The sequence below is a fragment of the Monodelphis domestica genome, chromosome 6, assembly GCF_027887165.1.
Source record: "Monodelphis domestica isolate mMonDom1 chromosome 6, mMonDom1.pri, whole genome shotgun sequence".
Lineage (NCBI taxonomy): Eukaryota > Metazoa > Chordata > Mammalia > Didelphimorphia > Didelphidae > Monodelphis > Monodelphis domestica.
In genome coordinates this window covers 100,940,894-100,962,467 of record NC_077232.1, presented here as the reverse complement: position 1 = coordinate 100,962,467, position 21,574 = coordinate 100,940,894, and the positions used below count along the sequence as shown (strand labels likewise).

The 21,574-nt window shown below is 36.6% G+C and overlaps 1 protein-coding gene across 16 annotated transcripts in view; it reads left to right on the top strand.

The window, feature by feature from the left end:
* LCORL (ligand dependent nuclear receptor corepressor like) overlaps positions 1 to 21,574 on the top strand; it is a 154,815-nt gene that overhangs the window by 120,095 nt on the left and 13,146 nt on the right. For 13 of the 16 annotated variants that reach the window (XM_056802451.1, XM_056802458.1, XM_056802461.1 and 10 more), the window contains 2 exons: positions 53 to 4,848; positions 12,429 to 12,506. The exons of 1 other annotated variant lie outside the window; for it this stretch is intronic. In XM_056802451.1, the coding sequence (XP_056658429.1) occupies positions 53 to 4,848; positions 12,429 to 12,506 (4,874 nt within the window). 2 more of the 16 variants (XM_056802454.1, XM_056802453.1) reach the window with 2 other exon arrangements.

The following is a 21,574-nucleotide window of genomic DNA, read 5'->3' as shown; positions in this document are numbered from 1 at the left end:
CCTTTGGTACTTTTACTGTCATTTATTATTTTTGTTTGATTTTTATTTTTAGTTCAACTCTTGATGCAAAATCAGAGGAAGCTACTAAAATGGAAAAAGGAAAATCAACATTAAACAAAGTTTTGGAATCATTGTGCACATATCATCAGCGACAGATTTTGACTATGTTGAAATTTTTAATTCAAGAGCAAAATGCTTCTTCACTTTGCAGTTGCAATTCATCACATGCTCTGTCTTCAGAATCTCAAAAATCCCTCACTGAAGATGATTTGCATGGTCTATTCTGTAGTTGTGGTGAATATAGGCTGACAGAAAGAGGGTGTTTACAAAATGAAAGACAAAGCCCTGGCTTATCACCCCTTTCAATGTGTATTAAAGATTTTCATTGCTTATCTTGCCAAACTGTAGCTATTGAACACATTAAGACAGTAGTTAATAGAGAAATTGCCAACAATTACAATTCCCACAGGTGCTGTTCTAGGCTATTACAAAACTGTAACAATCACTCTACAAGATCAACCTTTTGTACTTCTCTTTCCTTACCTGAAGTATGTGATCTATCAATCAATGTTAAAGATACTAACAGATCTCGGAGTCCTTCACCACCACCATTATCTCCCATACAGACTGAAGGATTTGAAAAACTTAAAGATTCAATCTCAGGCTTTTCAGCTTTTGAAAACAACAAACTTGAAGCAACTATCAATCAGCCTCCATCTCTTATACCAGCAGAAGACAACAATAGCAGTTGTGAACATGAAGGTAAAATACGCAAAGCAAACATATCTGATAACTCAGATGACTCTTCTTTGCTCATAGCTGAAGAAAGCAGCCATTTTATAAATCATGAAAAAGGTGAAAGTACTACAATTTTTCAAGATTTAATGGATCGGATTAATGAAAAATTAAAATCAATTGAAACCACAGATATAACGAACCTTGTTAAAGTATCTAGTAGTGATAGTAATACTGAAAATGATAATCTAAGATTAGGTGATTTAATAACTTCTCTTTTGCATAATGCAAAGGCTAGTGATTATAGTTTTATGGAGCTATTGAGTCAACATGATAAAAAAGTAGAAAATAAAATTATACAGACAAGATTCCGAAAGCGTCAGGAAACCTTGTTTGCAATGCATAACTCGCCTGATTCACCTTTGTTTAGAAGGCAGTCTTTACAAATAAAGAGAGAAATTGCTAGCCTTGATCAAAATTTTGCAAGAAAAAAGTCATCCTCTGAAAAATTTTCAAAGAAATTGATACGCAATGATGAGAAAGTATCAACAGACAAAGAATCATACATTTTAGAAGACTCTGCTTTCCAAAATCCCCAAATCATTCCAAATTCACATCATGAAGAAGCATCTACATTTTTGCCAGTATATGAAATACAATCATTGCAACTACCTCTTAATACTTTGGAAATGAACTCTAGTTTTGACACAATTTCAGAAAGCTTTACAGCTACACCACCAGAAAAAACAAAACCACAGAAAGAATTTGTAGCCGAAAAGAAAATGCAAAATCATCGAGAAAATCCTAGATTAGAAAAGAATCATATTCCCCTGAAGGATGATATTACTGGACTTCTAAGTAGAAGTAGGCGAAATATTGTGCCTCCTGGATGGTATTCTGTATATGTAACAAATAATTTTGTATTTAAAAAATCTCCTAAGACCAAGAAGTCTACCGAAAAAGATATGATGAAAGATCTTCAAGGTGATAGAGCAAATAGCATAGACATAAATGAAATTGCAAGGAATACAAATTTGCAAGTTGTTGTGGAGCGTTTAGAAGATACTATAAACATAGCCAAAAATACATTGGATAATCAGCCATTATCAGAAGGATATAAAATAACTAAGAAACTGAAAGACGATGTTAATTATAAAGACCAAAATATTTCTGGAAATTTGAACCTTTGTGCGAATGAAACATGTAAAGAACAGAGTTTCTTATCACATTCTAAAGTGCCATCCAGCAACAGTAATAAAAGCAATTGTCATGTGGCAGTAGAACATAATGATGTAATGAATCAAAGACTTGATAGCCTCAAAAAAAAACCCTTAGATTTGGGTAGTTTGACTTCAAAGACAAAGTCTGAAGTTGTAGAGAATTCTTTTTCCAGTTACTCTAGTCCTATTAAACTCATGTTTCTCTCAGAGGTTAATAGTAGTGAAGGAGTCAAATATACTTTAACTTCTGTCAGTACTTCTAATGCAAACCTCTGTTCTTTTGAAAAACGTACAACTAGCTCATCAGTAGGAAAAGAAGCTGAAAAAAGCAAGAGCATTCCAAGTGCATATTTTGGAGATTATCGTAATACAGAAAGTGACACTTCACAAGGGGAACAAGAACAATCCAATTGTGTAAAGGAACCTATAGAATCCTATTCAATAAATGTAACTGACATAAATAGTTCTAAGCAGCCAGAAGAATGTCTAGATAAATCAAACAGTGCTAGTGAGTCATCTTTTAAAAGGAAACCGGGTAGGCCTAAAAAAATAGGTCCTCAAGTAGTAAAACAAGTTAAGCGACCAATTGGAAGGCCTCCAAAACCCAAAACTGATAAGCTAGAGAGCACTATAAGAAGAAGTGAGCATATCAACAGTTTGGGGAAGAAAAACACAGACTCTCTAGTGTCAGGTTTAAATGAGGGTATTAGTAGAAAAAGTATCACAGTAACTGTTGTTTATGGAAGGTCAAGAAGAATTAAAAGACAGGTATCCGAAGGTAGCTTTGGCAGTGCTTTAACTTTAAATAATAGTAGTGCTGATTTTTTGCATGAATACAATGGGCTGAAACATAAAGGAACAGAGATGGGCTTGGATGAAAGAATGAGTACTGTACCAAGTTTAACTACTGGCTATGAACACATCAGACCTATCAAGAATAAATCTGTGTTACCTCATCCTTACAGCAATATTATCCGGACAAGCCAGAAGCCTTTGACAGTAATTAGGAAACCTGGTAGACCTGCAAAAGTTAAAATCTCTGGTATATCTGTGACTATTAATAGAGTTTCACCTCAAGAAAGAAAAGTATGGATAAGCAGCTGCTTGCCTCCTTTAGATCAAGACAGTATATTAGAAAAAAGCTTAACAGAAGAGAAGCATGAACACCAGTGCAATAAAATGGATAAAGCAAAAAGCACTCAAGTGAATTTGTTTGAGGAGAGATCAAAGAACATGGCCTCTCCAGTACCTTTGAGACAGTCTGTTAGGGACAGAAAGCCATCACTACATTTTTTACATTCCCTAGCATCTTCTAATTCCTTTGCTTACAGAAACAACTTGCTACGGAAGTCATATAAACTACATTTCCAAAAAACTAAAGATAAAAAAGAAAAATGCAAATACTCAAATCCAAAATCAGCTTCCAAAGATAATTCAGGAACCAGAAATTCAGGTAATGCAAAAAAGAATTCTGATGATGCTAAATTCACAACTATCAATGAAGAAGTGTCATTGGATCCTATTTTCTCATCAAGCCCCTCTCTCAGGTGGTGGGCAACTACTACTTCAAATGCTTCCTTGTTAGAGGAGCTAAATAATAGATTTGAGCAGATAACTAATGCTTGGGTGCAAGTCAGTGGAAATGAAACAGATAATTGTCTTCATGAAGCAAGAGGCCACTTAGAAGAAGATAGTAGTTTTAAAGTGCCAAGCCCTTTGGAAACCTGCCTTTTAGAACTTAAAGTCTCACCTGTAAAAATGCTTTTTCAGAAAAAGTGTGATATGAATGAGCTGTGTACCTGGTTTATGCAAACAACAGAAACACAATCTCTTTCACTAGTTAGAAAAGCAAATGCTCGAAATCCTTTGGAAGTAATTAATACCAGAGGAATCAAAGTTGGAAACAAACAATCTGATCATAATACTAGCCTTTTCAGAAAGCACTTTAAAAAATTTGCACTATCCTCTCCTTCAAAATCAGCAGGGAAATTACAGATATTGCGTAAAATTGTTAGATCTCCAGTCTTAAATGTGAAAAGTAATTTCACACTAGCCAGATTGAGGAGAACTGAATTTAAGAGACTACAGCATGAAAGATGGAGACAAGTAAAAAAACTTCACAATCATGGAACTGTTGATTGGAAATCTAAAAGAAGAAATTTAAGATTTTTCTGCCAGAACCAGTTTTTAAATAAGACTACAGGGGGGACAAATGCTGACATCACACTTCAAGGGAAGAGCAAAGCAGAAAACCAGCAGTTAGTCTTAGCACCTGAAATCAGGGATGCTTTTTTGCAACAGAAGGTAGAATTGCCTGACTACAACACACATGCTAGCTTAGAAAGCATTTTTAAATTACATGCTAAAGAGAATGAAACAAATTACAGCCATAAAGATTTTGGGAAAGTGTCAAGACAAGGAAAAGTGTGTTCAGGTTCTTGGAGGTCAAAAACCTTTAAAGACTGTAGGATATTTTTGAGGAAAATCAATCATATTGAACAAAGAAATCAATTTCAGCTAAATACAATCATTTACTCTCCCGAATCTGTTGAGAGTGGAAGTAATCATCAGACTTATGTTGAAGAGGCAAAGCCCTGTAACTTAAGATCCCATTCGGCCAGGCAAAATTCTCTTAAAAGGCAGTCTGAAGCAATAGAAAAATCTAAAGCAAACAATTCCTCGCCTGACACATTTGCTAGCCAACTTGATGGCAATAAATTAGACAAGCATATTAAGTTTGATAAGAATGCTCCTGATAGTTCTGAAGTTCTTAGTAAATTAAACAAAAGAAAAAGACCCTCATGGAAGAACACTGAAATGTCAACAAAAAGACATAAACGACAATCTTGTAACAGTGGACAAATGGCAAACTATTATTCAAAATACCAACTAGGTAAGTTTTTCTCTCCCTGATTATAAAATTTCATTGTAGGCTCCATGAGCAAAGTATAATAGGTAAAGAACGCCTTATTTGCAGGGGTGGGGGCTCCCAAAAAAAATTTGTAAAATTAAGCTACACTTCTGAATGTGAGGTATCAGATTCCAAATAAGCCTTTCCCTATGTCTTCAAATTTTCAGAATGTCAATAAGAATTAAACAGAAGAGATATAAACATGTTAACCTAGTAGGAGAGGAATGAATTAGACTAATTTTTTTAAGTCCCATCTTTTTCAATAGATGATTTTTTCAGTTTCCTAGTCATTTCCACAAACATTTACCTGATTAGCTGACTAAAGAAATTAACCCTTTTTCATCATTAGGGTTTTAGATGTATTTCACTTAACACACATAGGTGGAGTGCCAGTGCAATGCTGATAGCTACAGATGATAAGGCATCACAATTATTTTGGGTGTGAATCTCATTTACATTGTCATTCCTTATTCCTGTATCCCTCATGAGAATTAGATTAGGTCCTATTTTACTTAAGGATTAGAGAATGAGCAGTAGTTTTTTCAGTTTAGAGTCTTCTCACTTCTTTTATTGCTTCTACTCATAAACAGAATCAAGCTGTTAAAAACCATATCAGTTGTAAGAAAACTCAGTATTGGTGCCTTTCAGAGACTCTACTCCAAACCAGCAGGCTGCTTTTTGGCTGAAATTTGATTTCCTGTATTGGTCTAACAGCTGGCAAACCTTGCTTTGGTTTACACATTGAAGCCAAGCAGTCAAGACATTTTGGTGTGATTCCTGCTGATTCATTGACAAGAAAGGGTGTAATTTTGTATTTGGAAATGAATGAGTTAAATATTATGTATCATGCTATAAAATTTAAGACTAAGAACTTAAAAAACTAATTAAACAGACATAATATATAATTAAAAGAAAACATGAAAGGTAATGTGGTTAGTTTTGGGACTTTTAACATGATGAAATGGGACAGTTAACTCTTCAGAAATAAGCATTTTAAAATAGTAATTTTAACAATATGCTAACATTCAAATTAAATTGAAATATTTAATAAATAATATTTCCACTATTGTAATAAAGAAATTGAACTTAAAATGTGCTTTTGCTTTTTAGCATAGACAAGGCCAGACAGTAAATAACTTTGGGGAGAAAATTTAAAAATACCCAGTAATTATGAACAAACAATTTAGTTTTTATAATTAACAAGAAAATGGAAATCTATAAAGAAATTGAGCAATTAATATGTGAAACTTAATTTTCCTTCCCCCAACCTCCAATATATCATACTCATTTCATAAAGTTACAGTTTCCAAAAGTAAAATATTCTGCATAAAGTTTTAATGTAATACTATGTTTGCTTCTTAAAGTTTATCTTATGCTCTCAAGCAAAAAGCATGTGAAATCATTGCAGGAAAAAAAAATTGAAAAATGTTAACAGTGCCTTTTTAATGAATCTAGGAAGAGCTTTTGCATTTCAGCTTTTTAAAAAAAAAAAACGGGGGGGGGTGTATTACTAGAATTGTTCCTTATGCTGTTTTCCCATTTTTAAATAAGTCATTTCTCTTTCCAGAATTTCCTGTTATGCTTAGATTTTTATTTACCTTTTGCTGATAACTTTCCTTCCTTTTTTTTGAAGATTTTTAGTCGTGTTTTATTTTTTAAATAACATTTTTTACATTAATATCTGATTTTTAAGTGTTTTCTTAAACTTCATTATTTTAGATTGCTTTCCCATCCTTTTTCTATTCTCTTTGAAATTATTTTCAATCTCATTGTTAGATTTGTTTTCATTGCTCTTTTCCATAGCATAGTAAGTGACCAACCTTGGGGAAAATATTTAACCCCACAACTTTGTCAGAAAAATTGAGGGTTTGCGTGTGATCAGTTAAGGAAACCTGTTGATGAAATGTTTGTTCAGGAATTTGAGTTTTTTGTTGGTTTTGAATTTTTATGAGATGTCTTAGTTTTGTAAAATTGATTTCTTTTAATATGCTTTTTCATATTTGTATAGACCAAATGTTAAAATACACATATAGGAAAGGAAATAGTCATAGGACTCAGCAGATATTTTAGTTCATCTTTGAGAGATGCAAAGAAATGTATAATCCTATTGAGAGAAAATATATAATGAAAAGAAGGTAAGTAATCATGTAAGACATTGGCATATGATGAAGTACCAATTAAATGGTATAGACAGGATTTCTGAATTCAAAAGAATGATCTCTGTAATGTATTTTTTATTCAACATTTATTTAGATCCTTATGATGCTTTCTGACAAAGTCTAGAGGTAAATAAAAATGGTCTCTGCTTTAGTCTGTCAGCAATAAGAGAATAAAAACGAAGTACAGATAATCACATGTTACATGAAAAATTGATTCAAAAGCAGTGAGAGAAAGTTCTCTGAAGTCCCAGTTAGGAAGTTCTTTATTAGCATGAGGATCTTGTTAAGGCAGTATTTGAATTGGGTTTTAGACAATACACAGGAATGAGGAGCAAAGGCATTCCAGAGATTAGAAATAGTCTGAATAAAGGATGGATGGAAGGATGGAAGCACAAGGCACAGTCAGAAATGAAGAGATGCTGCAACCCTGGGAAATTGGGGGGGGGGGATGGATTGTGCTGGGTCTGACGAGCACCTACTATGTGCTGAGCACTCTTACAAGTAAGAAAGAGAATGCCAGGCGCTGCCACTAACGGGAAAGCCAGAAAGGGTGTGTCCCTCCCGAAGGGCAGCTTGAGTTGAGGCTGCACAGATGCAGGGGCAGCCAGAGGCCCCCCAAGCTCCCCTCTGCTGGGGCTGGCCCCGGGCCCAGTGCAGAGGAGGACAAAGTCGGGGAGGGGTGAGGAGAGGAGGAGGGATGAGCCTCCCTGGATTTGAAGCCAGGCTGAACTGCAGATCCAGGTGGAGTTGGTTGGGGTTATGGTCCTCGAACAGTGGTGGAGGAGAGGAGCAAGGAGGGAGACCTGTCAAAAGCTCCAACCGCCATGGTAAGAAAAGCTTGTACCAAGGTGGCAGCAGAGAAAAGGATGAAGTAGGTTACACAATCGATCTTGATAATTGCCTTTTGCTAACTTCTCCTATCCAGAAATAAACCCAAGAATACAGACGGGTGGGGAGTGACTGGGTTAGGCCAGGGAATGGAGGGGGAGAATGTAGAATCAATTAGACTAGGTTTCAAGTACCAGGGGGGTATTCTATAGTTTTCTTGAATTGCAGTAGCTCCCTATTACTCCTAGAATCAAAAGTAATCCTTGTCACCTGGCTCTGCAGCTGCTGTTTCTTTGCCTTGCAGAGACTCTACCTGCCATGAATTCCCTTCTCATTCTTTGTTTCTTAGGATCCTTAGTTAAACATGACCTCCAGGAGGCTACTTTGGAGTCACTTTGTGTATATATGTGTGCATTTACACACACCCAACTCTGTTTCCCTAAATAGAATGGAAGCTCCTTAAGGGCAAGTGCAGTTAAATTTTGGTCTTTGTCTCTGTGGTACCGAGAAGGGAGGTGCTTAACTTGTTCCAAGTGTAGTTAGAGATGGTTTCTCTAAAGAAGGATTTCATTTAGAGACAACCTGTCATCCAGATTGTTCACTGGAATGGCTTTGATAGCTGAGAATCTACCACTTTCTAAAACAGTCTATTCCACTTTTTAAATAATCCTAATTTAATAAGGAAGTATTTCTTTAGAACAAGTCTAAATTTGCCCCTTTGCCACTTATTCTCATTTCTCCTTGTTGGGACTTTTATGAGTGCTACATCACACTTGAGTTAGAGCAAGTTTGTGGTTTACCCAAGCCCCTTTATTTTAAATAAACATAATTTTTTTACCTCCCTGCCTTTACTTCTAAAGTTGATTTTTGTAGACCAATCTTATTATACTTGGCCTCCTGAGAGGCTAGCTTGATTCAAGGGAGAGAGGAGCAACCTGATTCTGTTATTGCATTCTCACAAAACAGTTATGTCCCTCTAAGCCTTGTCCAAATGAAGCATCTTGTTTATCAGAATTTAAAAGGGGGACAGCTGGGTGCTTGAATGGATTGAGAGCCAGGCCTGGAGATGGGAAGATCTGGGTTCCAATATGGCCTCAAACACTTCCTAGCTGTGGGACCCTGGGCAAGTCACTTAACCCCCATTGCCTAACTAATGCACAGTTCTAAGACAGAAGGTAAAGGTGTAAAGGGGGAGGGGAATTCATATAATATACTCATAGTATGGAGGACCTCTATCCTGGTTATTCTTTTTTTCCCTCCCAAACCCTTGCCTTCCATCTTGGAATCAATACTGTATATTAGTTCCAAAGCAGAAGAGCGATATGAAGTAAGCAGTGGGGTTTAGTGATTTGCCCAGAGTCATCATATATCTAGGATGTGTCAGAGGCCAGATCTGAGCCCAAGACCTCCTATTTCTAGGCCTGGCTCTCTATCCACTGAGACACCTATCTTCCCCCTTTTCCTGGTTATTCTGGAAATCAGAAGTTCTTGATTCATTTTTGCATGATAGATCCCTAGAGCAGTGTGGTAAAAATCTCAGACTCCTCAAAAAGATGTTTTTAAGTGTATAAAATAAAATATATAAAACTATAAAGAAAAATAATTTCATTGAAATGTAGTTATCAAAATATTTTTTAAAACAAGTCCATGAATCCCAGATTCAGAACCCTAGTTCTCAATAGTGTCTTTTAATGCAACCTTATTCTTTGCTTTAATGCACAATGTTGACTCAGGGAAAACTTGTAATTCACTAAAACCCCTAAATCTTTTTCAGATAAAATGCCTAATCATGCTTTCTGCATCTTTTACTTTCAAGTTAATGTGTGAAGTACCAGGCTTCATATTTTTCATTTGGCATACTGTTCTTAGTCTACAGAGTTTGGAAATCTTTTAGGATCTTGCCTGTCATACATAACATTTTAATCATTTGTTCCTGTTTGATAAGATTGGCATTGATACTTTTCTTCACAAGTCTTTGATAAAAATGCTTTTTAAAAAAAAGAAAGAGCAAAGGACTAACCACAGATCCCTGGAAATTCTACTATGATCCATTATAATGACTACTTTTGGAGTAAGGCAGTTACTCATAGAGTGTCCAAGTCTTCATAATTCGTAATATGCTTCCTCTTGCTCATAAAATATCATGCAAAAATTTATTTCATGCTCAGCTAATTGTTTATATTAACATTTCTTACCAATCTGGTAAACCAGTCAAAAGAAATGAAGTTAGTCTGATATCCCCTGTTCTTGATAAAGATATGCCAGCTCGTCATAATAACCTTTTCCCTTTTCAAATATTAAAAAAAGATCTTATGTCATTCTAGGAATTTGGCCAGGAATAATTCTCATTCTCTGTGACTTTTCAAATATCGCACAGTCGCTCAATAATCACATTTAGCAGTTCCTTCTGTTTCAGTACCCTGGAATGTAGAGCATTTGGGGCTGGGGACTTGAATTCATTGGGAGGAGCTACTCTCTCCTTAATTACCTTGGATTTCACTTCCCTGCTAACATTTTTGTTGTCCTTTTAAGCCCAAGGATCATTCTCCTTAACAGAGAGATCAAAAGCAAAATAAAGAACTTAATAGTTCTTCCTCATCTCATTTCTAATTATCTCAGTCAAGAAAAGAGTGCTGCTTTTGGAATCAATGTCGGTTCAAATCTTGCTTAGTCACTTAGACATCACCTGACGTAAGCCTCGGTTTCCTCATCTATAAAGGAAGGTTTCTTCCAATTCTTAAGTCTGTGATCCTATCATTGTCTCATCCTGCCCAGGAAAAGTCCTGGGTCTTTGGGAGTTGTTGTTTTTTTTTTAATATAGCTACGCAAAAACAAAAAGCAAAAGACTCTGCCCTTGATTTAGAAATTAAATATAAGACATTGTTTTACCCAGGTGCTCTGTGACTTCTACATAGGGACTTCCCAAAATGAAAACTTCTTTCGTCAACTCACTGCAACCCATCTCCAGTATAATTAATTACAATCCTAGGGAATTGTATAAGGAATTTAGAGGTGGCGATTTTCCTGTGTCTGTGAAACTAGTAAATGGAACCTATCATCCATTTCATTATGGATTTTAAAAATTCAGGTTAACAGACTGAATTAAATTTTCAAATGAATTCATGGAGGTAGAGTGTATAGAATTTGATTCTTATGATAACTAATATATAGTGCTTACTATGTGCTAGACACTAGGCTAAGCCCCTTATAATTATCTCATTTGATCTCACAATTAACCTGGGAGATAGATGAGGAAGCTCAGATAGGTAGACAGAGGCTAAGTGACTTACTCTGGGTAATCCACCTAAAGAAGTGGCAGAATTTGAACTCGGGTCTTTCTGACTCCGCAGGCCTAGCATTCCATCTGCTTTGCCCCCTTCATGTCATATATATTTTTCATCTGGCCAACTAAGGAACAATGTATCTAGCACTACTATTTCTTCATTTTCAGCCTCCCAGAATACCTAGGTATGTGTTTGTTTATACACGTTTGTGTATAAGTTTCTTTTCACAATTTGGGCTTCACTCGTGTATATAATGACCACATAGTCAGAATGGTAATCAGCTTTTGTTTTCACCCCTAGAGAATATTAAAAAAAAATAACAGTGCATTTCTTTAATTTAATTTAAACCGCTTTTTTTTTAAACAGATTTTAAACCCCAACTCTTTAAATTATACTACTTAACATACTCATTATTTGAAGTGTATTTTGGGGCCAGTTTTTTATTTGTTTTTTAGATCAATAACATTTAATGATTTTTTCATTCTTGGTGTCCTGAGTTACTTTTTTCCTCCTTTAAAATAAATAAGTAACTTCTCTAGGAGATAACTATCCATGGAAACAAAAAGTCTTTTGTTGCACATGGTCCTTAGACACCTCTAGTATTTTCAAACAGCAAGATAAAGATTCTGGGTTTATATCGAAGTAAAGTGCAATATCAGTATGTATCTTTATCAAATAGTTGTGATCCTAATGAGTTGCACCTAAATCAAATTTGTGAAATTCCAATTAAATTTCAAATGCTTTACAAAAGTTTACTGTTCTAAGAAAGATTAACTCTTTTTGTCATTCAAGTAATCCACTGATTTATAAGCCAGTTCTAGTTTTTATCAATTTAACCTTTAAAATGCAGTTACTTTGTATGGGTATAGCTTTGGTAAGGACCAGTCCAGAAATATAAGTTGCCATCCATAAAATATACTTAAATAGAAAAAATATAGACCTCATAATTAATTTAAGAAAACTTTATCAACATTCTAAAAGTATAATTATTACTTAAAGTATAGGTATCTTTGGCCAAAAAGAGTTTTTTTTGGAGAAGTTGTGATCATTTTAACACATGATCAATACACCCTGCAGACAATTTGATGGAATAATCCATGCTATTGTATATGAATTTCAGAGGTATTTTCAAGTCAGTTTTTTTATTGTTAGAATAAAAGTCAGTGGTTTAGCTTGATCCCTGTCAACAAGGCTTCATCTAAAACTCTAGAAAACTTTTTTTTTGCATTGTGAGAATTTAGGACCTGGCCTACATAGGAACTGACCTATTGCCACTGCCCCTACCCCATAGATTGCTATTGGAAGCCCTATGAGTGCTATTCTCCAGTTCCACTTTCTCCCTGGAGACTCCAAATCAGCCTTTTCTCAGGTAAGTAACTAGAGGTTACCTAGTTACCTTGGCCAACTTTTTCTTTTTTTTTTCCCCATTTCTCCTGATTCATTATGGAACTTTAAATTTCCTAGTTCTCTTAGTGTTCAAATGCCTGACCTGGAGGTACAAGTTTACTTTCTTTTATTTTGATTTAGTAATGAAAAGCTACCAAAATTCACTCTTCCAGATGCTAAAATCTCCCATTTTTTTTCCTATAAGAGGACTTGGTTTTGTCTTGTCCACAGAAATAAAAGGTTAAACTATTTGCACCTTGGTGGGGAGTGGAGTAAGATGGAATGGCATGACATTGTTTTCCTCTTTTTCTTACTCTTCCCATTCCTCACTGCTCCAAACCGAAGCAATCTGAAAATTAGAAAAATTCATTTCTTGTACAATTTTTTTTTTTTAAACCCTTACCTTCCGTCTTGGAGTCAATACTGTGTATTGGCTCCAAGGCAGAAAAGTGGTAAGGACTAGGCAATGGGGGTCAAGTGACTTGCCCAGGGTCACACAGCTGGGAAGTGTCTGAGGCAAGATTTGAACCTAGGACCTCCCGTCTCTAGGCCTGACTCTCAATCCACTGAGCCACCCAGCTGCCTCCTCTTGTACTATCTTAAATTTCATATTAATTTCTTTAAGTTGAACTTGAAGAAAATTTGATTTAAATGTCAGTCACTGGAATTAAAAGTACTGAAGTCTTATTAGTATTTCATACCTCCTATCTAGGAATGGGGCAGGGGGACCCAGAACTGTTTAACAAACAGTATTTACTGACCCAGTTCTAGTTTCGTCGTTGATTTCTCCAAGTTAGCAGAATTAGCCTTTATAAATTCACTTAGCAAGAAGAAAATAGATCAAGACAAACAGAAACCATTGGTATTGAAGTGAAAGTTTTTGGAATGCAATATAGGGAATTTGGGCTTCTAAACCCCAACTTTCAAATGTCTTCCAAGTTTATCAGAATCTATACCATTTTTCTCTAGGTAGTCTGGCTCTAGAGAGGTATGATTAAAAGCTTCCCCTCCCCCAACCCCCCCACCCCCCGTAAGTTTTGAATCTTTACTATCAAATTCTTTTTTAATATTTGCCAGAAGAATTTTCATTTAAGCTCCCTTGCCTCATTCCATTGCCTCTCTACTCATTCTAATATAAAGGTATTTGGAACCTAAGCCTTGCCCAAGAAACTTAAAGGCCTTTTTTGGAGAGCCATATGTTTTAAGGATTCCAAGATTAAAGAAATATAAGACTTTTACTTTCATCACCTCTATTGTTCTCAATCATCTAATGTCAAAAATGATTCGAGATTGTATCCCTCTAGGGGCAGCTCGGTGGCACAATGGTGCTAAGGCTGGAATCAGGAAGACCTGGGTTCAAAAATAGCTTGGCCACTACCTGTGTGGCCTTGACCAATCACTTCCGTTTACCTCAGTTTCCTCAAATGTAAAATGGGGGTGATACTATCAGAGTTGTCATGAGGATGGCATGTATTTGTAAAGCACCTAACCAGTTCCTGGCACATTGTAGATGTTTAATAAATGCTTTTAGCACTAACTTGGGCTGACAGCCTTGACCCAAAGAATGGGTGCCTTTACATCAGGCAGCTGAACCATGTCGGAATCCAGAAGCTTTCACTTTCATTTTTATAAACCATTTTTTGGCCTGTCATCACAGAACTTAGCACTAATGACTCTGCTTTATGACAAAGTCCTGTCCAATCTCTACATAAACAATAAATTCATGAAAGACAAGTCATAGGAATAGAACCCTCAAACCTATGACTTACTGAGAGCCTAAGTTTCAAGTAGCTCCCCAAATTTCTAACCAATCCTTTACCAAAGATGGAATTGGTCAAAACCAGTAAATTTGGGGCAAAATGTGCAAACCAAGTGCAAGGGTAACTGAATGGCTCAGCAGGTAGAGTGCTGAGCCTCGAGTTAAAAAGACTCATCTTCCCAAGTTCAAATGAGGCCTCATACACTTACTAGTTGTGTGACCCTGGGCAAGTCACTTCTACCGGTGTACCCTGGTTCCTCATCTGTAAAATGAGCTGAAGAAGGAAATGACAACCCATCACAAAGAGTCCAATACAACTGAGAAGTGACTGAATGAAATGTACTTTCAGCCCCATAGCCCAGAACTTCATATAACTGGCCAGCCAAAGAAATTCATTTACCCAGAATTCAGTCCACTACTTTGAGGATATCATCACCATCCAAGAAGGTGAGAATATGAAGTCGTTGCCTTCATGCACCCTGTCCCCTGTTAAACCCAACGACTATTTAGCTGAGTATGTGTTAGCACCAATCCCTAGAATACTTTAATAGCCATTATTCTCCCAGATGCTTCAAACAGTAATGCCACATGACTAGTGATGACAGAGGTAACAATTCACATTCGTATAGTGCTCTGAGGTTTTCTGAGTGCCATAATCCAGCTTACTGCCCTTCTTCCCAAATAGCTAACTGGCCTTGACTCCAAACGTTTCAGTTAAGGACATCCCTGGTCTCTCCTAGCGACGAACCTCAAAACCTGGACCATGTTCCTCCGCCCCCTCCTGTCCCTTGCCTTGTTGCAAGTCGCCGGTGGTTTCGTTCTGGCTGCTGCACTGCATCCGCTAGTCCCTTTCTCCTCTGTCGCAGCGGTCTGACCAGTGTTCCTTCCCATTGTTCTGCTTTCTGGTCCAGCTTCCATTGCTTTCAGATTAACTGAACCCTCTCCATTGACTGAGTAAAGTCCAAAGCAGTGTTGTATGGTGAGGGAAGGACTTATGTCAGAAGGTTTTTGTTTGAGGGGCTCTGCCACTTACAGTGTGAGGTCTTGAGCCCAGAATTCACCTCATTTTCTAAATTTACAGAGTGAGAAAATCAGACTAAGAGATATCTTTTAGCATTCTATTTCTCTGTACCTTTTTAGCTGACTGAAAGGTCCCCAGTGATCTGAGGTGACATAATATGGAGGAAAGAGCCTACTTCCAGGGGGTAATCAAAGAACTTGGTTTCAAATTCTCCCAGTGACACTGATCATAAGCTACTTGTCCTCCCTCAGCCTTGGTTTCCCTATCTGCCTATTAAAATGGGTGGAGGTGGAATATTAGACTAGGCCTCTGAGAGCTCCCCACCTCTAAATATATACTTCCAATTTTCCATTATTCTCACCTGGGCTCTAGTCACATTAGATCATTTAATATTTCCTGAAGATGTTATGCATTCTTTTCTTTGCTCTGACTATTGCCTCTGCTTAAAATACCCTCCATCTCAGCTCTTGAAGCCATGCCATTTAAGACTTACTTTAAGATGCCCTTCACTTTATGGATCATTACAATCTTTTCCATTTCTGAATTCCCATATTATTTTGCACTGGTGACTGTCCCATACTAACTTTCTTCACATTGATTCGTGAACATAGATTCTGGCCCACACCAGATTTTGTTCTTAAGCCTCGTTCATCTTGCAATAATGCATACCACCACCTCTCTACTAGGTTGTTACAAAACATGCCCACTGCCCTGTGAGGGAGGTAACTGTATAAGTGTTTTATCTTTTTAATAGTGTGAGTGTTAACAGTGCCATGTCATAGATGAGGAAAATAAGGTTTAGGTTAATTGACTTGCCCAATCACATAAATAATTAGGATGGGAGTATGGAATATGAGCCCAGGGCTCCTCCAAGTTCACTTTTTTTTTTTTAAACCCTCACCTTCTGTCTTGGAATCAATAGTGTGTATGGGTTCCAAGGCAGAAGAGTGGTATGGGCGAGGCAATGGGGGTCAAGTGACTTGCCCAGGGTCACACACAACTGGGAAGTATCTGAGGCCAGATTTGAACCTAGGACCTCCCATCTCTAGGCCTGGCTCATGTTACAAGGGAATCACTTTAAAAGGCTAATAAATATTAATTTAAGGTCGCCAAGGAATTCAGCTATGTAATTCCTTAATGAAAACTCAAGTCTGCAGTCAGTCTTTTATGGAGTTTAATTACAATAGGAGGAAGAAAGGAATTAGAGATAGAGAGAGAGAAAAAGGGAGAGAAGGGAATAGGGCTTAAATACCCCTTCTGTTTAGGCTGGGCCAAAAGGCCCAAGCCCTTAGATAGCTGGGGCAAAGAAAAGAGATCAGTCCCTATTACTCACATGACCAAAATGGAGAAACAGTCTCAGAGGCCCCCACCTTCAGCTTCCTTCAGAGCAAGCTTCTCAGAGCACACACCACCACTCAGACAAACTCCTCAACCACCCCGAGTCTTCAGACCCCCCCTGATCTTTAAGGAAACCATCCAAGTTCCCTCCCCTCAGTTCTCACATCTACCAATCACTGTCCATCAATTTCCCTGTGCCAATGGAGGCTCTAGCTTAACCCAGGACCGCCCAGAGGCTTTGCACATGTCTGTTGAAGGTCATATTTTCAAATGATTAAATCTTTGCTCCTTTGCTACAGCCCTTTCTAAATCCTGTTAACCTGAGTAGGGTAGAGATTGGAATAATTAAATTTTGATCTAGGCTGCAGCCCTTACTCAATCCTGTTAGGACTGAGTAGGGTGGAGATTGATTCCAAGTATCTCCATTGTATCAATTCTAAAATCAATCATGACTCAAAGAAATTCTTGTTCTATGCTTAAGCATAGGTCAAAGTCCTTTCCATTGTTCAGCAAAAGGTTTCTGTCCTAAAGTAATCTTAAGAAGGGAAGAGAAGGAACCTCCCATGCCAATGGGGTTCCCATTCCAATAGACTATCAGTAAGAAATTTTCCAAGTATGAAATATCCCAATGGTGAAATTTCCAACATTTATAAGTCTAAGAAATTTTGAGGTTTACACTCTCAATCCACTGAGCTACCCAGCTGCCCCCCAAGTTCACTTTCTATCATACAGTTAATCATAGTATCATATATTTAGAACGAGAAGGGAGCTTAATGGCCATTTTGGCCATCTCCCTTTTACAGATGAGAAAACTGAGGCCCAGGGAGATTGCATAATTTGCCCAAAGTGATATAGATAACAAAATGGCAGGATTTGATCAAAGGTCTTCTGACTCCATTGTCAACACACTTTACTATTTACTCAATTTCACCCAGCTAATAAGTAATGGATCTTAGACTTGAGTCTAGGTTTTCTGATTCATGGTACAATATTCTTTCCAATATACCAAGGTTTTTTCATCCTTTTTGTGTCATGGACCCCTTTAACTGTTTGGTAAAACCCACAGACCTCAGAATAATTCATAAATGCTTAAGATACCTAGGATTACTAAAGAAACTAGATCAAAATACATTCATCAAAGCTTTTGCTCTCCAATTCATTGTTCTTCAAATGGTCCGAGGATCCCAGGTTAAGAATTTCTATATTATATACTCTATATTTGATGAATAAAGCAAGGTTGTTGCCTCTCAAGTCAAGCATACTTTCATACTCAAGCACTTGGCCACAGAAGTCCTCCATCACAGCCCTTTGGAAATAAGGGACTGAGAATCAACGTTTAATCAAGATCAGGGCCATCTCTAAAGCCCTTAGAGATATCTTTATGTCTAAAAGTCTAACTACCATTTGGTCTTCTTTCCAGTTTCATAAAACACTATTAGGAATTAGACTGCTACCAGGAATTCAAATCTAGCCCTATATTCTAACAGCTTTTCTCTGCTTAATCTTGCTCAATCCAGTTATAAATATGTAGCCCCTTCTATATGCAAGGCATTGAGAATAGAGAATTCTCAGGGATTTCAAAGTTATTTATCTTTATTTGTTGCTTAAATTGTTCTTATTCTCCTCACTTCATTCTAAATGACGTCATACAAATGTTCCCCAGGTTTCTCTGAGTCCCTTTGATCATTTTTTAAATGGCCCAATACTGCTCCTTTATATTCACGTAGTGCAATTTGATCTGTCATTCTTAAATTGTTGGGTATCCTTTTAGTGTCCAGTTCTTCACCACTACCAGAGTATTTACTTAAAATATTTTTGTTTGTACGAGGCCTTTCTTGTTTTTGATTTCTATAAGTTTATAATTCTACTAGTAATGTTACTGGATCAATTCATTTGCAGTTTAATGAACACAGCCCTCCAACTCTGTCATTTCTCTACCCCACCCCCCCACCCCACAATTTTGCTAATCTCTTGGGTACAAGGAAGGATCTAAGCATTGCTTTAAGGATATATCAAGTATTGCAAGTAGTGAGAACAGTATGACTCTTTGTGATGGTGTCATGCTCTTCAACACCAAAATATCTTAAGAACTACTAGTACTAGCCATCATGAATATATCCAGAGAATCAGTCTTATTGTTAAGCAGCTAGATTTCCCCAAGCTCCCTTAGAAATATGAGAACTTATTCTTATCAGTCAAAAAATAGTATGTTTTACTTGAAAGGTTTTACTGAATAAGCAGAACACAAATGTGTGTCAAATATTTGCACATCAGGATAATAACATATTACTTGACTGAGTTTTAGAAAAAAAAATCTTTTAAGTTATTTAAACTAGTGTTATATAAGGTAGCCTCTCTTCCCTCTCAAATTATAGGATATTTGGTTATTACTTGGTTCATGGAATTTCACTTCCCAAATAGAGCAACAAACAAAACTAGTTAAATTTGAAACAAAAGTTTCCTTAGACTGAATCCTCAAGCTATGGCACATTCTCTTTAGATTGTATTTGTCTTTTACGTGTATATACATTTAAAATAAAATGTACTTCATTATTTCAGAGATCTATTCTTTCATCCATTTGGGTGCATCTTCCACCAATTAAGCTTGACACCCCAGTACAACTTCGTAGATGTTCTTCAAGAGTTACTCTGGTTGAAAAATTCATCACTTTGTGGCCAACCTGATGTTAAGCTTCTCTGAACCAACTAGGCTCTTCCTTGAACAACACTGTCACTGAATCCCAAAACTTTAAGCCTTTCTCAATTTGATAGGACATAACAGAGCTAAGTTCTACTGGCAGGGCCTTTTAGAACTCAGCACCACTTAGGCACTGACACTTAGGTGTCTGGACATAACTGACTAAACCTACTAAACATAAGGGAAGTGAAGGAAACAGGCATTTTTTAAAGAGTCTACTATGTGCCAGATACTGTACGTTAAGTATTTTACAGATATCTCATATGTACATAAATGGGTGGATACATTTAGTCTAAGGGTCTCTAATTTTTTCAGTATGGGTAATTCCTCCACCAATGCCGACTATAGAAATACTATATCTTGGGGGATGGTTTTCTAGATTTCCTGTGGCCAAAAAAATCATTGAAGGTGGCCATGATGGTGATGAGTCTCTCCAAACTTAACTAGTCTGGTCCCTGCCAAAGCTTGTGCAGTCAAAGGTATAGCCTTAAAGTACCTTGGGTCATTTGATACCACGGTGAAGTGTCAGAGTGTATACATAAACTTTTTCCACCTTCTAAGCATCAATTCCAAATCCAGATTTTGTGAACATGCTATCATCAGAATATTTCTACTTTACAACTGTATACTAGACCTATTTCGCTTTATGAAGCATTTGTCATAATAATCTAGGTTATATCTCCATTTTATAAATTGCGAAAGGGGCTCAAAAAACTCTTGGTTCTTAGAATATCGTTTCCCAAGTAGAGCAACAACCAAAACTAATTAGTTGCCCAAGACCATACATAATAAATAGAGCCAGGGCTTAAACTCAGGTGGTCCAACCTCAAGTCCAATACTCTGTACTGTACTACCTAGCTGAAAAGAAAAGGAAAGGCAGAGTGGTATGGTAGAGATCTGGCCCTGGAATCAAAAAGTGAAGAGTTCAAATGTTTTCTCTGAAATTAGTCTTCCAACTTTTAATGCTCTAGGTAACTAACAAGAAGGATATAGAACTGCACTGCTATAAGGAGTTTCATTATCCAAAGAAGTCTTTATGCCAAAGAAATCACAAGCCTCAGCCTCTATCCCTACCACTAGGAATTTCACATTTGCAGGATATGATTAAATCAGTGACCACTAGTTCCCCAAGACAAGCTTAAAATTTATAACTTCCCTACACATGATGAAACTTGATAATATTTTAATTTCTTTGATTTTTCCTTTCACCAAAAACATAAACTTATATAGGATGACATGGATATTAGAATAATTTCTGAACTTTTTCTTGCGGCATGGACACCTGTGGCAGTCTGGTGATTCCTATGAACTCTTTCTCAGAATCATGTTTTGGAATGTATAAAATAAGATGCATAGGTTACAAAGGAGACCAGTTATGTTAAAATAATAATTTAAAATATTTTTTAAAACAAATGTAGGCGTAGTGTTTTAAGAACAACCTTGGCTTAGAGAGCTGATAATGCATGGGATAAAAATTCACTAAATTCACACTAATGGTGGGAAATGGAGTAGCTTGTCTGACTTCATGAGTTATAGCTTAATTTTTAAAATTCTGTGTCATTTTCAGATGGAGTAGACATTACAAATAAAGATATGGATGTCAGCAAATAAGTTGCTAATCACAATTACATTGAACACTGTAAATACTATTTCTGAAATGCAACCTGACTTATGTCTTAAGGAGCTGCCTAAGGTGCATATAAGGTTAACCAACACGCCATGGGTCATATATCTATTGTCAGTCTATATTTTTAACCCAGATCTCCCTAATTTCAAGAAATGTTGCCCAAATATTTACTCAAAAGTCATACCCAATGCTGTTATTACAAATTCTGAATTGCTCTATTTCAAACTAGTGACAGTTCACTATATATATAATTTTCAACCAATAAAATGAAAATTAATGTATTTAAATGACTGGTTTTAATTGAGTGGATAATACTGAAATACCTAGAAACCGTTACATCAAGCCAGTGAAACTGCCTTATGTCAACCTAAAAATCAAACTTTACCTTTCGTACCTACACAACTTGAAAACTTTTTTTTTTTTAATTCTTACCTTCTGTCCTAGAATCCATTCAGAGTATATCAAGTAGTAAGAGCTAGGCAACTGGGGTTAAGTGACTTGCCCAATGCTACACAGCTTGTAAAGAGGCCAGATTTGAGATCAGAACCACCCATCTCTAGGCCCAGTTCTCTATCCACAAAGCCATCTACCTGCCCCTCACAACTTGA